This window comes from Salvia hispanica, chromosome 3, assembly GCF_029641045.1.
Source record: "Salvia hispanica isolate PSC_SH4W2 chromosome 3, Shi_PSC_v1, whole genome shotgun sequence".
Lineage (NCBI taxonomy): Eukaryota > Viridiplantae > Streptophyta > Magnoliopsida > Lamiales > Lamiaceae > Salvia > Salvia hispanica.
In genome coordinates this window covers 51,378,011-51,394,255 of record NC_142694.1, presented here as the reverse complement: position 1 = coordinate 51,394,255, position 16,245 = coordinate 51,378,011, and the positions used below count along the sequence as shown (strand labels likewise).

The 16,245-nt window shown below is 36.7% G+C and overlaps 2 protein-coding genes across 3 annotated transcripts; one reads left to right on the top strand and one right to left on the bottom strand.

Moving 5' to 3' along the window:
• Positions 1–3,108: 3,108 nt before the first annotated feature.
• On the top strand, positions 3,109–8,931 carry LOC125208922 (inorganic pyrophosphatase TTM2-like). Of its 2 annotated transcripts, none has more exons than XM_048108450.2 (13): positions 3,109–3,364; positions 3,501–3,566; positions 4,274–4,612; positions 4,856–4,970; positions 5,590–5,785; positions 5,871–5,984; positions 6,185–6,358; positions 6,974–7,168; positions 7,438–7,560; positions 7,637–7,758; positions 7,940–8,045; positions 8,132–8,401; positions 8,486–8,931. In XM_048108450.2, exons 3-13 carry the CDS (start codon positions 4,288–4,290, stop codon positions 8,705–8,707), a joined length of 1,962 nt encoding a protein of 653 aa, XP_047964407.1. In that variant the 5' UTR covers positions 3,109–3,364; positions 3,501–3,566; positions 4,274–4,287; the 3' UTR covers positions 8,708–8,931. The 2 variants fall into 2 exon arrangements, with proteins under 2 accessions (XP_047964407.1, XP_047964406.1); XM_048108449.2 differs by having other exon boundaries at positions 4,271–4,612.
• Positions 8,932–9,891: 960 nt separating this feature from the next.
• On the bottom strand, positions 9,892–11,791 carry LOC125210869 (F-box/kelch-repeat protein At3g23880-like). The gene is made up of 2 exons (XM_048110480.2): positions 11,665–11,791; positions 9,892–11,394 (listed from the first exon to the last, which is right to left on the bottom strand). The coding sequence occupies exon 2, from the start codon at positions 11,329–11,331 to the stop codon at positions 10,174–10,176; it is 1,158 nt and encodes a 385-aa protein (XP_047966437.1). The 5' UTR covers positions 11,332–11,394; positions 11,665–11,791; the 3' UTR covers positions 9,892–10,173.
• Between the last annotated feature and the right edge of the window lie 4,454 nt (positions 11,792–16,245).

The following is a 16,245-nucleotide window of genomic DNA, read 5'->3' as shown; positions in this document are numbered from 1 at the left end:
TCTTGAGCTTATTCATACTGAAACAAACCATAAAGATTTTTGCAATAATCTTGAGCTTATTCATACTGAAACAAACCATAAAGATTTTTTAACAATATCTACCTACCCATTAAATGCGATAAATAAAACAAGACTTCGATAGTGATGACTGATTTGTTAATAACCGATGCTGCAAGACTTATGGTAGAAGTCTTCCTCTAATAAAAATGGCAAATATCAATTTGCATCTCAACATTTGAGATTCTTATAAAAAATATCTCAACATTTAATAATTGACAAGCAACAATATAACGTTTTCACAGTTATGTTAAGAGATGCTATGGATAACAGAAATCTCATGTAGCACACAAGAGCCTAATGTGGAAATACATGCCCTCTTTTTTTGAGACAGGTGGTGATATGGTGTTTGGCACATTTAAAAATACTTTTTGGCAACCTTCGTTTCTAGAAAAACACACCGAAAACCTTTTTGTAAACAAAAGGATAATTAATACCACAATTTGTATACACATACTACTTGATTTCAAATGCATGGAACACCAAAGAGTAAGTTCATGAATCTTGTATATATCAAGCATAAACTGATAGAGGCCATATGCATGCCACACACGCAATTTCCAAAACTTAACCCAACATACTTCTATTTTTCCAATTCAAAGTTCAATTTATTCAAATATCATCACCAATTCGAATATATTCCAATGGAACATTTATTTCTTGTGTGAAAGAAACAACGTTGTCATCTAATACGTACACTTATCCTGTTACAGCCTTTTCACATTATTTGACGTGAGTTTGACCAATAATTTGTATGATATTCCACCCCTTAACGTAAGTTAGAAATGTAATAGCAATAATGACTCAATATAATGATGCAAAGAGCAAACCGAAAAAAAAACTTCCCTTAAAAATTTAACATAAGGGGAATCTTAGACGATAAAGACAGCTCCATCCTTTTTCTTTTTAAAAAGAAATTTATAAGAAATTTCTTACTAGTACTAATTAAGTTGTGTTTCATCATCGAAAATAGTGCAATTTTGATGGAGTGATAGTAACTTTTACTACTCCTATATCAAGCACATTTAAAGAGATAAAGCATATACTCCATTCATCCCAATGTAGTAACACAATTTTGTCCGGATACAAGATTTTATGGAATTGATGTTTAAAGGTTAGAGTAAAGAAAAAATAAAGTTTGGTTTGACATAATATTTTTTGAACATGTAAATTTACATACTACGATTATCACATTTTATTTTGAAAATGTCAAGGCCTTACCTACGACCCGGTTGTCATCAACTTACAACTAGTTCCCACTCTATTAAACTTTCACATTTTTCTTAGATTTTATTATGTCCCTCTCAATCATAATGATTATTAGTTGAATATGCTTTCTCATTCAAATAAATGACTAAATCACGAAAATAATTTCGCATGATTTTATTGCGTATGATTAATTCAGATGGTCCAATTCAAGTTGTAATGACATTGATTAGTTAGGATGTATCGAGCTGGGATTCGTCTCATTCTTATCTGGTAATCTACTATCGTTTTCCCAAATGATTAAGTTTTTGAGTTGCTAAATTTTGTACATTGAATTTGCAGTAGTACATGAGCTGCATCATTGTCACAGAATCAAATACTTACCATTTATATCAATAGGACAATGCCACGGTTTTGCTTTGTCATCGAATTTTACAAAATTTCCTAAACCCTGTGATTGGGCAAAATCAGAAAAGTCCACATTGAATTTTCAATTTTAATTTGGTTTGGATCGAATTTTCGGATTTCGGATATTTTACTTACTCCTAATCGTGGAAGGTTTCCACTATTTTTTAGAAATATATTTTTTATACAAACTGTTATACTCTTTTAATGCCTAAAGAGGCATTGACCTTGTGATGAAAGAAGCCCATTCCATTTTTGTCACCAATTTTCAATGATAGTAAATATAAGAGAAAGATAGATGTGGAGCCATACATAATAATGTAAGGAAAAGAGAGAGATTCTGCAATTTGTGATGCTTTTATTCGCCAATTATTCATTTGCAAGTACAAGATTTAGCTAATTATCAATTGTAGAATTTAAGACTGCAAATTGCAGAATGAGTTAAAGCCCGTAATAAATTCTTTCAACATTAATTGCTTGAGTTAACGAAGTAATTCATTTGAATTTCATAACTCATTATAAACATTTTTAATGGGGAACTCTCGTGTGATCGCCGCCTACAGGAGTTATTAAAATTTAACACCCAATGAATTAAATTAAAATGTGCTTATTAAATTAACGTATTAATATGTGCAAACGTATTAAGATTAATGTAGTCTATTTGTATGTGCGAACGCCTATTCAAGTTTTTCTCATTTTTAATCACAAGTCACGTGACACACCACGATTTATTAGCTTGAACGAAAATTTGTTATCAATTTATGATGCGTTTTATCGTCAACAATCCACGTGAAGCTCCATATAAATATATCATTATAGGTTTGTGTTAAAATGACAACACATCTTAAAGTGACACCGTGACAACACATATACAACAATATTATAAATGCTATACAGCAATTTATAAATTTTTGTATGACGTGTTGGATATTGTTGGCTAAGAAAAATTGTTGTATAGTGTACAAAATATTGCTGACCGTCTTTTCCAGAATTTTTTTGTCACGTGGCGGCTTATTATTCGTCCATGTGCACAAATGATTGGCTAGAAATGGTGGTATGGTGTTATTTTATGATGTGATGGCACTCTAACACTCCCCTATGATTGTAATTTTATTTCTATAAAATTAAATTATATTTGCATAAATATTTTATCCAATTTCCCACCCCTCAATTAAAAAAGTAAAACTGAGATCAATTTTTTAAAAAAAACAATATTTTATTAGGGATGTAAAAGATATAAATGTCGATAAGTACAGGATATGATTAATATCAATCTCAAATCTTCAATTCGAAAAAGAATCAATAACAAATCTGACTATTTTAAAGGACTAATAAGGCAATAAATATATTTGGAAATAAACGTAAAATTGAAAAGCTAAAAAGAGAAAGCACCAATTATTCAAGTATAAATATCAATCAAATTGATGCCTTGAAAGTCCATCGAGTTGTGCCCTCGATTCAATTCAGTCGTGGCGTTTTCTCAAGAATTCTCAATTCCCAAAAAAATAAGAAATCTCACCGAATTGGAGAAAGAACACACATAACAAAGTAGCAGAGATTTATTAAAATGCACACGTACTCAAAATTGCACCTTTCGATTTGAGTGGATGCCCAAAAAACCTTCTACGCTTTTCCATTCCTTTTTAATTTTGGGCCAACCCCACTTGTAACTGGAAACACAGAATCAGAACAGGAGGTCAGTCTTGTTTGAATGTTCTATATTTTCTTGATTCATGTACTCTTAATATATTCATATCTCCTCATATCTATTCCTTTTATTTTTTCTGTGTTTAAGGAAACTGGGATTTTTTTGGTGTGTGTTTTTGTTGCAGGGAGTAGGTTTGTTGGGGCACTTATATTTTGCAGATCCAAGCTGATATCAAGAGTTGGTTTATTTGGTAAGTCACCCGATTATGTGCAATCTTGTAATGCTGATCATATTTTGATGTTGTTTGATTGAATATTGGTCTAGTTAAACAGCGAGGGATTTGTAAAGATGTGATTTTTATGCTGCTCTGGTTTAGTTGGTCATGTGAACTACGCAGATTGCAACCACTTTGTTGTTTATTGGATTTGCCAGTGCATTGTTTGCCATTTGGGTTGATCTGAAATGTTTAGGGTTGCTAAGTAGTTGATTAGTTCAGTCGAATCGACACTCCCGCCATGATTATAAGTAGCATGGCATTGAGCTTGTTAGGATTCTATAGAGTTTGGTCCTGTTGTTTTGCGTATTTTGTAATGTTTCTGCTTTTTGTTACTTGTTTATAAGCTATTGATTGACTATGAAGTATAAGTCAAAGTCATGTGAAGCTTGTTGCGAGTGGCTATTGTGGTTGTTTTCGAGGTTGTAACTATCTCCAGTCCAAGTCAGAATACTCATGAAAATTTATTCATTACATATTGTGATACAAATTGTACTATCAACAGATGTAAATGGTATTTTTGCTATTGATTTCGCAGAGCTGCTGCAATGAGTTAATATTGACATAAATTGCTTGCATTTGAACTAACTTTTGATATTCTTTCCTGTATTTGATTATGCACTTTCATGCTGTAATTCCTGATCATTTCACCAATATAATAGTTTTCCTTTTGCCTTCAGAAGAAAGTACAGTATCAATGGGTAAAGATGAATTTGCTCATCGGAAACATGGGCTCTTGAAAAATCAAGTTCGGATAGTTAAGAGGAATGACTCAGACCGCTATGAGGTTGCTCCAATTCCTGATAATTTGTCTTTTGAGAAAGGGTTCTTCGCCGTAGTTCGTGCTTGCCAGTTATTGGCACAAAAAAATGAAGGACTCATATTAATAGGAGTAGCTGGTCCCTCTGGAGCTGGGAAGACTGTGTTCACAGAGAAGATACTTAACTTTATGCCAAGCATTGCTGTCATTTCAATGGACAACTACAATGATGCAAGTCGAATTATAGATGGAAACTTTGATGGTACGGAAGATCCATTTATTTTACTCATTGATAAAAAATCTCTCTACAGTGGCCTATTCTACTCACTGCTATTCAGTTGAGATTCTTCTTATGTGTTGAGTTTGCTACTGGACTTTTCTTCTTACATCATGAAACGATTTTATGAATTGCTGATACCTGACCTTTAAACTTGAGTTTGCCATCTGTGCAAAATTCACTTTATATGAATTGATGACATGTTCCGTTGTTGTATCAAACAAACAGATCCACGCTTGACAGACTATGACACTTTGCTGAAAAACATTCATGACCTCAAGGAAGGGAAGCCAGCTGATGTCCCAATATATGATTTCAAGTCCAGCTCTCGCACGGGATACAGGTACTCAGGCTCCTAGAATTTTTTCTTGCTGACTGATCTGTCACATTTTCGACGTGGTTATTGATGGTTACCTTTGCTTGTTATGATCTCTCTTATCTGGTTAATCACGGGCTTAATTGTCTTTAACTTTGACAAAGTCCAAATGTTCAGTTAATATAAGTGCTGGTATCCTTAAGCATTGTAGTACACTGCAATTAGGTTAGTAAAACTCGGCATCCTTGATTAGCTTAAACTAGCATTTCACTCCCTCTATTGAATATATGCATGGCATATATTCAATTTGTGCTATCCCGTGTAACAGTCAAGTTACACGTGTTTCCTTTTTAGGACACCTTTATACTCACCTTAAAATAATATTTATTACTCGCACACCTTTTCACCATATTTCAACTCTCCTAAATACCCGTGCCCAAGAGTTTTTAGCAATGAATACTGAGGGCAGAGAGGAGTATAGTTTATCACTGGCATAATTGCATCTATTTCTCATCCCTCACAATTACTCATTATATTATTATTCATAGTTTGTCTCATTTTCAGGTGATTGCCATTTAAATGCATGATCCATTGCCCACTATTATCTATTGCCTTCTGATTTCATGAAATGAAACTGTGATGACAGGACAGTTGAAGTTCCAAGTTCTCGCATTGTGATTATAGAGGGCATCTATGCTTTAAGTGAAAAACTTCGTCCTTTTCTGGATCTCCGGGTGTCTGTGACTGGTGGTGTTCACTTTGACCTTGTTAAAAGAGTTTTACGAGACATTCAACGTGCTGGACAGGAACCAGAAGAAATAATACACCAAATATCTGAAACAGTATGTATTCCTGATCCTTAAGCTAGATATAACATTGAGTACCTAATATCTTTTATCGAAATACTTAGTTAAGACTTATCTGCAGGTGTATCCAATGTATAAGGCATTTATTGAGCCTGACCTGCGCACTGCCCATATAAAAATTATCAACAAATTTAACCCATTTGCTGGATTCCAGTCTCCTACTTATATTCTCAAGGTAACCTTCAATGCTATAACTTTCGAGCTTAGAGGGTGATTGGTTGACTCTGTCTGAAAGAAATTTAAAGTCTATAAACTTTTAATGAAATCTTTGAGAGCTTGTAAACTCACCCAGTATTATCTACTCTAATTGATACTTTAGTCAAACAGGGTGTTACTTTGGTTACCATATTAACTGTTTGGTGCATGCTTGTATAGTCTACAAAAAATGTGACTGAGGAGGAAATCAAAGCTGTCATGTCCAAAGATCATACAGAAAGCACTGAACAGACATACGACATATATCTTTTGCCTCCTGGTGAAGATCCAGAGATCTGCCAATCTTACCTGAGGATGCGCAATAAAGATGGAATGTATAATCTCATGTTTGAGGTCTGCTTCAATGTCCACTACATATAGTATTCCTTATTTTTTTATTGCTTTTTTGTCAATATGCACACACTCTCTTCCCCTCAACAGATGACACAATATGTATATTGACTATGCTCAGAATATTGTATTAACTGCTATGATATTGCACGCATCACTACAGTAACTGATAAGGGATGTTCAAAGAATATTAGGAACAGAGTTCAAACAAAAAGAATTTGGTTTCCTTTTGTGTGCGCTGAATCAAATGTGGTAATTTGTTGTTAGGCTTTTGAAGTTAGTGCTTTGATGTAATCACTGTTGAGGTTTACTTGCCTACTCTAGGAAATCCTTCAAGAATCCAGGTAGCTAAATTTAAATTATAGAGGTTCAGATCCTTTCATTGATCTTGCCGCCGTGCTACTTATATATTGCATCCACTTAATTGCACTGTGAATATAGGTGTTTATGCTTTGCTCTCTGATATCATGACCGTCTAATAGTTACTAGGAAATGTAGCTGCTATTGGATGTTTCTTTTATTTGCTTTAACAATTGGACGCTGGAAGATCATAATTCATGATAAAATCTACAATTTTTTACTCTCTGTCTAAAATGTGAAATATGTTTTTCATTTTAGGAATGGGTCACTGACTCTCCATTTGTCATATCGCCAAGAATAACATTTGAAGTTAGTGTCCGGCTCCTCGGTGGATTAATGGCTTTGGGATACACAATAGCTGCCATTCTCAAACGAAGTAGCCATGTCTTTTGTGACGAAAGGGTCTGTATAAAGATCGATTGGTTGGAGCAGTTAAATCGTCATTATCTTCAGGTGGTGCACTTGTCTTTATATGATACTTCCCTTCCTTTTTCTCTATTATCAGTTTAGCTTTCACATGCTTATTGTTTCCTCTATTTCGATCTTGTTGCCTAACCTTTATTTTTGGTATTCAATTATTTTGGACTGTGTGTCAAACTCAAGTACAGCTGGTGCTATATGTTTGCATTGTTACCCCTGGACATTAGTTTGTCCATTCGAAGATTTGCTGGCTTGCTACTTTCTATGTTGTTGAATAAAGATATATTTGATTTTTGAAACAGGTACAAGGTAGAGACCGCCTTATAGTAAAATGTGTGGCTGATCAGCTTGGGTTGGATGGTTCATACGTTCCAAGAACATATATCGAACAAATACAGTTGGAGAAACTCGTAAACGAAGTTATGGTATGTTTGGTACAGCCCTCATTAATTTCATCTTCAGTCAGGTAATCCTAACTCCTAATCTACAAAATCTCGGCAGACAATGCCAGATGATTTGAGGACCAAGCTGAGCTTAGATGAGGACTACGCCTCGAGCCCAAAAGAAGCGTTTTCTCGAGCCTCAGCAGAAAGGGCAGCAGCAAGTACGAAACATCTTAGGAGGTACATATCTATCCTAGGTGTTGAACTGCATTACAATGCCTAGATCTTTATAGCTGAAGATCTGTATACACAATGTATACAACACTCTGTGATGCAGATGCAATAAAATTAGGTTATTTTTCTCGATTAATTAGTTTCCAGACTCTTAAATCATCAAACTGGTGGTGATTTCTTTTGGCAGTGGCTTGTCGCATTCATATTCATCAAACAGGGAGAAAAACCTAACCAAGATTGACAGAAGATTCGAGGATAGGACAGCGGACTCACAAGCGACGTTAACCAATCAGGTATCTTTGTTCCTTGCGTGCAATCATCTGCTAGCTTTGCTTAGATTATAGTATTATTAAAATAATTTTTTGGTGACACGGGACAGGGGGCTGCAGCACAGCTTTCAGAACAGATATCTACCCTTAACGACCGTATGAATGATTTCACATCTCGTGTTGAAGAGCTAAATTCCAAGTTGATTAGCAAGAAAGGTTCACCCAGTTCGCAAAACATAGCACAAGCTGAGTTCCCTAATGGTTCAGCTCCGACTTCTTACTTCATTTCCGGGCTAGAGAATGGATCCCTAACTGGATCCATGATGCCTAATTCTTTGTCCTCGTCTCATTTATCAAAAGACGTGTCGTTTCTTGACGAGGTACAATCCTAGTTTCTCGCATCAAAGTCCAACTGATGTGGACTATCAATACTAATCTACGTTTCATTCCAAATTTATTCTCAGCTAACAAGTATAGCACGAGGCCAACGCCAAGTAATCATTCAGCTAGAGAGCCTCAGCAGTCTTCTCCGTGAAAATCTGGGGGAGAGATCGGGTCGTGACAGAAGGCGCAACAGAGGTGAGATTACAGGTAACAGTTCGAGTAGGGTTATCGCGATTTTGGCTTCAGTGGCAGTTGGTGGTCTGGGAATATGTTTGTTCAAGGGCCTTTCGTCGCGGAATTGAGTAAAATTAATTCAAATTCGACATGTACATTTTAGTTTATGTCATTGATTTCCCCATGCTGATTGTTTTGCACACTGTTGCCCTTCTAATCGGGAGTATAGCCTTGAAATTGAGTTAAGTAATAACTGAAGGGTGTGGTGTGGTTGAGCAAATTTTGTACGTGTGGGATTATTATATCTTATGCATTTTTATTATAATGGTAAAAAGGTGAAATTGACACAAAATCCTGCTTCAGACCATATATAGATATTTTTCAAAATGTCTTAATCGTTGGGGAATTATAGTTTCTAGATGCTTTCCTATGACAAAGGGTAGATATCTGTTCTGAAATTGACGATGACAAAGAAGACATGTAGCAAATTTTTGTTTGAGTTTGTCAAAGTAATAGAGAAAAAAATGAAATGGAGTAGAGATTCAAATCAAAATATTTTTCTTTGAAATTTTCATAATAAAAACTACTCCGTATTTCATTTTGATTATTTAGTTCCCGCGCCATCAATTTTGAGTCTTTCCGATGATTAAATTATGATTGAATAAGAAGTAATGAATCATCCCATAATTTGTTCAAGTTTCATCTTTCCAAACCAAAAGATCAGTTTTTTATTGGTTTCTTTGTGAATATTTTAAGAGTACTCCACATCAAAAGAGAAATCGATACATCATATAGTATTTGTTATCAAAGTCATTAAATTTTGTAAGGACATACTCTTGATTTATTAAATGCGAATAATGTATCTGTGGCTAAGATGGTCTAGTTGGTGGAGTGACGATATCATAAGTAAAAATGTCATGTTCCAAGTCCATTTCCAGTCCATAGTCATGTTATGGTGATTACGGACATCCGCATATTTGAATACATTACTCAGGGCATCCCCAACGGGATGGCCTTGTGTCACACCCTCATGACATGAAAGGGACCGGCCACGTTAGAGGAGCTGGATTCAGTTTGATATGACTTGCATTCGGGTTTCTTGCGGTAAGATCCGTACGTTGTGAGATGCACATTGTTGATTATGAGCTTTTTACAAGTTGGCGAGAATGGCAAGTATATCCAACTCCAAACTCTCCATTTGTTGCCCAGCCAAATTTCTGAGAAAAATGATGTCACTCTTGACACATTTTTTAACTCAAACAGCAGCAGATTTTGTAAGCTAATTTTCTTGTCCTAACAATATGCAACGACATGGAATAACAGATGATAACTACTTCAACTAGAAGATACACTCGTTACATTCAATGAAATACATGTCAAGCACACAACAATTTTGATTGATAAGATAATCTGTTGAAAAACTTACCAGCAACAAATATCACTGCAAGTGCCTCAAGTATCTCAACTTGATTATATAAGGATTAACAATACAAGCTAAGACACCTAATTGCTGTATGTGATTAACTAACCACAAATGGATCTTCACAACATGCCTCTAATGTTGAACATTTTCAGCAACCAAGATCTTTACAACTCAAAGTGGAACCAAGCTTTCAAAATAGATGTCTGCTTCGATGAACCTCTCCACATCGGGCCACCTGAAAGAATCATCTTTTGGATTGTACACTAGAAAGCTCCCACTAAACACCAACAAGATCTCACCATTCGGCATGATCAGCAAAGGGTTCGAGTAAACATAGTTCCCCAGACCGGAAGAGTAAGGAATCGAAGCCACCCTAGTCCACGACTCCTCCTCCTCCTTGAGAACCCACAAATCCGTCCGTTTCATCTCATAAACGTAGAGAATGCTAAGACAACCTCCAAGCAACTCCAGAGAGAAATCAGAGAAACCCTCTCCATAAATCGGTTGCTCCACAATGCCATACGCCTCGCTCTCCAAATCAAGAGAAACAATGTTCCAACTAGAACCGAAATCCATCCCCTTGCTCGCAGCAAAGTGAAGCTTCCCACCCGCAAACTTCCCCGTATCATCGTAGGGAACACCAAAGCTGAAATCCCCAATTCTCTTCCAAGAATCAGCCCTCAAACTGTAAATCTTCACAACCGACTCCCGCAGACCTCCATCATCATAATCACAGAACAATCCCACAACCTTGTAATCACCCTCGGATTCGCAATAACCAAACCCCCAACTGTAGTAAAACCCAGGCTTCATCTCCACGACTGCAGAAGGGAGCTGCCTCGATTTCCTCGTAGCTGGGTTCCACAGAAAGACGTCGTCTTCATCAATGGCGAGGCAAATTATACCATTGCAAGAGCCCACGACCCAAACGGTGCTATGCGGGGTTTGGTTAGGGAAGTCAACGTTGGGTGCGACGACCAGAGGCTCGCGCATCAACGAATCCACGGAGCATTGCTTGAGGGTATAGGTAGGGTTTAAAAGAGTGAATATGATTCTGTGATTGGCGAAATTCGCGTTTTCCGCCGAGTGTTTGAGATGAGATTTGACGAATCGGGAACTGGAAATCAAGGAATTCCACGATTTGGAAACGCACCTGGATTTCAAGAGGGATTTGACGGGGAGCCTTAGGAGGATATCTTGGATGATTTCTTCAGGGAGATCCACGATTTCTCCGAGGGAGGGAGTTTGAGATTGAAGGTGGGTAGTGGCTTTGGTTTTCTTCAATTGATTGTTTGCGGATGAATCTGAACAAATTTGTTTGCCTTCCATAGTGAAGATTTCGATCGCCGGAGTCGGAGAGAAGAGTTTGGCGGCGTCTATGATAGTGGAAACCTGTCGTAGTGAGAAAATTTTTATTTTATTACTGTATTAAAATTAGAAAATCTCAAACTATGTTATTTCAATTTTCTGACTAACTATTCATAATTCATTGTTTTATTATTGATAATTGGATTTATATGTATTTTTAATCCATATTAATTTATATAAGATGAAATCATATGCCTAGTAATTCGATTTGAGTTGCATTTATTCAAAAAAAATAAATAGATATAGAGACAGATCCAAGACTATATCGGAGGGGATTGAGCTAGCCGACGCGACCTGACGATGTGCTAATATAGAAAAGAGAGGAATTGCGCAAAAAATTGAGAGAGAAGGAGTAGTTTGAGTGTTTGATTGATTGAATGAATGAATTTGGGAAAATGGGGTGATACATCGAGAAGAAGAAAAAAAGAAAGTTCTACAATGAATGTGAAAAGAAGGATTATTGGGGCTCACACTTTTATGGAGACAAATGTAAAGATTATGCATAAAAAAATGGGAACAAAGAACAAATTAGAAGATTATGCCTAAAATCAGAACAAATTAGAAAATTATGTTAATCGGTTAAAGGAGAATAGGTTATGGAGTAGTTTTTCATTGTGGGACTGGGATATGTAATTATTAGAATTTGGTTCACTTATCCCCTAAAAAAAGCCCTAATAAAAAGAAGATAATTTATATAGTACTTATATAGATTAGATGAGATCTTCGGTAGATCGACAAAAGACAGAATTAAAGATATTTTAACATGCTTCCACATGTGTCTTTTTTATCTTTTACCTCAAAAATAGAAGACTAATGTTCATTCCGACGCACATGCGTAGGGACTTGTTAAAATGTCTTGAATTTTGTCTCAGAATGACTTGGTGAAGAACCGAGATCTATATAAATGAGGACCCTCCCCTCTTATGAGGTCTTTTAAGGAGGTTAGTGACTCATTTCTAATAGTTATCGGAGATGGATCATGAAAAATCTTTTATTAAAGTTAGAACATATTATATCAGTTTGCAAATACATTTATATACATAACACATATATCAGTTTTTGATTCAATATCAATTCATTGATTCATGAATATTACTCCTAGTTTCTGACTCAATATCGGTAACTGGAATAATATTTTATGATAGTATGATTTTTAGTTCTCAAAGTTCTTATTCTAAAATATTTCTAACTAGATACAACCATAGTACTCCATCTGTCCATGAAATATTGTCCAAGTCTGCTTTGACATGGATTTTAAAAAATGTGAAGAAGAGTGAGCTGAAAAAGTTAGTAGAATGAGGATCCCACATTTATATAGTAGTTTTATAATAAAATGTGAGTGTAAAGAGTGAGTGGAAAGAGAGATTCATTTACCGAAAATTGAAAAAAGCAAAGTAGACACGGACGCACCAAAATGATAAAACTGGATAACATTCACGGACGAAGAGAGTAAGGCCATCCGCATCCTTGTCTCTTAACCGTCTCATCTCTTAACTATTCATGGGCTCCACTGTACTTTTCAGCTCATCTCTTAACTAAGAGACAACACCTGCATCCATCCATCTCTTAACCATCTCTTAACTATTCATTCAATTTCATTTTTTATTTCCAACAAATTGAATTAATAAAAACACACTTCATTAAATAAAATAAAAATTACAATTTAAAAGCCTAAAAAATAAAAAAAAATACATAATTTAAAATCCTAAAAAATAAAAAAAATACATAATTAAAATACTCTAAATTACACTATAAAGACTACTCCGCCGGCGAATCATCATCCCCCGAAGTCGGCGGTGCACCCAAGTTAGATCGATCCCCTATACCAAGTTGAGCTTTCATATACCCAATTCCGTCCATATGGGCTGAAACTTGGGCAGGAGTCATTCTTGAAAGGTTAGCCATCGTGGCGACCAGGTATATGGACATTAGGGTGTTCGAGCCCGTGCCCGTGCCGGAGCCCGAGCCCGAGCCCGAGCCCGACTGGCTTGATTCGCCGCGGCCCCTCCCTCTTCCTCTCCCCCTCGCTCTCGCCGCCTTGGTCCCTTGCGGCCGACACCGTGAACCGGAAGAAGACCCCCCTGCATCATCGGTTGGCGTGCCCTCACGTGAGGTGTTGCCTTCCCCGCCATCACTAGACGAGTAGTGGCCACACGCCGTGTGCTTCGTGCGTTTCGAGCCCGACTCGACACCGCCAGTCCACCTTTCAAGGTGGTGGACTTGCGACCAAACATCGACAAACTTGAAATCTTTGCCGACGTCGTCTTTGAAGACCCGCAACGCCGCTCTCAAAATGTCGGCTCCACTGGCTCCGCTCTGATAATTCGCCTCTTCTGCCCTGTATATTGCGCAAATTTTTTTGACATCTTTGTCGCATCGATCCCAATGACTGTGGAGCATCTTCACGTTGCGGGCAAAGGTGTTCTTCGGCCTTCGTGCGTTGTAAACTTCGTTGATTTTTTTTCCAAAAACACTTGTTGGTTTGTTGATTCCTGACGACAGGATCGTACGAGACGCTGATCCAAGCGTCGTACAGAGCCAACGTCTCGTTTTGGCTGTATGGATGACGGATGCCGTCTCCCACAACCTCTTCCTCCTCGGCATTGACGCCGAGCCTGAGGCCGATCCTGCCGGAGCCGGAGCCTCCACCTATTGGCCAATCGGGCAAAGTGCGTTCAGGCGCCAAAAAATTCTCCGGAATTTGGGATAATCCCGGCGATTGCCCGTACCTCTGGAGGGGGGAGGGACGATAGTATGCATCCACATCAAAATGTGGTGTTTGGTACGCCGGCGGAGTGGTCGAGGCTTGGGTGCCCGGCGACGAACCGGGAGTACCCAAACAGTTGTACATGCTCGCCCAATCGTCGAACGAGTTCAAGTCGAACCCGCCGGAGCGCCGCCGCTGTGGTTTCCATCGCCAGACATTTTTTCAACAATTTGAGAGAAAGGAATAGATGAGTGTAGTGAATGGAAGAGGAATGAGAGTAGTGTTTGTGTGTAAAATGGTGAATGGAGTATGAAGTATATTTATAGAATAATAAAAGAAAAGAAAAGAAAAATTTTAAAAATTGACCGTTTGTTCCAACGGTCATTTGACCGTTTAATTTAATTTAATTTTTTTATTAAATTCGAATTTTTCGAATTTATAAAAAAAAAATTATTACTTCATAATTCCGACGCCCACTCGCGGGCTGACGAGTGGGCGTCACGCCATCATCCAGCGCGCGTCGCGCGACGAGATGTCTCGTCTCGTCGAAACGAGACGAGCGTCGCAACGCTGTCTCGATGCTGTCTCGTCTCGTCAAGACGAGACCGAGACAGCATCGCGTCTGCGATGCGGATGCCCTAATAGTTATTCTACTTTATAAGTTAGCAAATAGAGTAGCTATTTTAAAAAGTAAAAATAGAACATGGCCATCCCTCCACAATTGTGTCCAAATCGAATGAACGTAAAAGAGATTCCTTGAACCTTACCGACATTTATAAGATACTCTCCCCTTCCGTTCCACTCAAAATATCCATATTATTGAGTGACACGAGATTTTAGAAAGAATTGTTAGGTAAATTAAGTAGAGAAAAAAAGATAGTTAAATATTTTAATAAGGAGAGAAGAGAGAGATTTATTTTTATATAAAAAATGGGCATCTTTAATGGAACAAGCTAAAAAGAAAAGGTGGACATCTTGAAACAGACGACGAAGTATTTCATGTATTTGTAAATTTGTAGTATAATTATTTTCTCGAGAAAACTTTGTACAGTAATAGTTCTAATTGACTGTTAATAATTTTGTAATTAGCTGATTCTTAATTTTTTACGATGTATTCCAGTATAGTTTTATCCTTTTTGACCTGTAATTAAGTGCATGACTAATAGTAGTTGGAAAATTGAACACATCTACATTTGCACGGCGGAATCTGCTTTATATGATTGAATTTAAGGGGGCCTGCAAATATATTTGAACTTACACAATAAAAGTGACTACTATATAATTGCAATAATTGTCAGAAAATGGATAGTTGGATAAATCATACATTTGTGATTTGTTATAGCACGAATAAGCATGTACTATCAAATTATAGATATGTAGGAAGACTATCACTCTCTAGAGTAGAGGGTGGTCGAACCTTCTTGATTGTCCTCATCTGTTGGTGTCAATCTCCGAAAGAACTTGACAAAGCCTCATCTGTATTGCCCTATTATCATTATGTGTTTGGAATAAACTATTTAATTAGACGTGTAAATCCTACTAGACATACATATATTACTTGAAGTTGAAGACGAATATTAAAAGACAAAATTGAATTATTAATACCATGGATTTTAATGAATTCCAACATCTTCATCGTCATGGAAGCCCTACTCCACTTGTTCACTTCAAATCACATTTAATGAAAATCCAATAATAATAATACTACTTCAATTCATTAAATTCATGTGGTGTGAGTAGTTATGAATGTGGCGAGCTTACACAAACCATTCAATGTGTTATTACTAACACATCAAAAAAATTAATTGCATTAAATAAGATTTTTGTTATTTATTAATATTAGTAGTAATAGACTTTTGGAAAAGGTAGAGGAAAGAAAAAAAGTGATTGATATGATGCGAGTGAGACTCGCAAACAGAAATCTGTCATCGCTTCTCACTCAATGCATTTCCCAGAATTGTCAATCACTCACTTTTGTAGCTAGTTATACCTGCATAAATATGGAACTTTTATTTTCTTACCAATAATTATTCACTGTTTTCTTTTGTCAAAGGGATAAATATAATGAAATTCACTGTCTTTTTCTTTGACAGCACGAGGAAATAAGGCGGCTATTCCCACGGGCTCGATAACCATTATTGTTCGGCCCAATAAATCCACCCTTATTT

Bases quoted from the DNA above. Each gene is read 5' to 3' on its own strand.
- LOC125208922 (XM_048108450.2), top strand. From the start codon at position 4,288: ATGGGTAAAGATGAATTTGCTCATCGGAAACATGGGCTCTTGAAAAAT. The intron at 4,613-4,855 runs GTACGGAAGATC...TCAAACAAACAG, and splicing joins TATAGATGGAAACTTTGATG to ATCCACGCTTGACAGACTAT. The intron at 5,985-6,184 runs GTAACCTTCAAT...ATGCTTGTATAG, and splicing joins CTCCTACTTATATTCTCAAG to TCTACAAAAAATGTGACTGA.
- LOC125210869 (XM_048110480.2), bottom strand. From the start codon at position 11,331: ATGGAAGGCAAACAAATTTGTTCAGATTCATCCGCAAACAATCAATTG.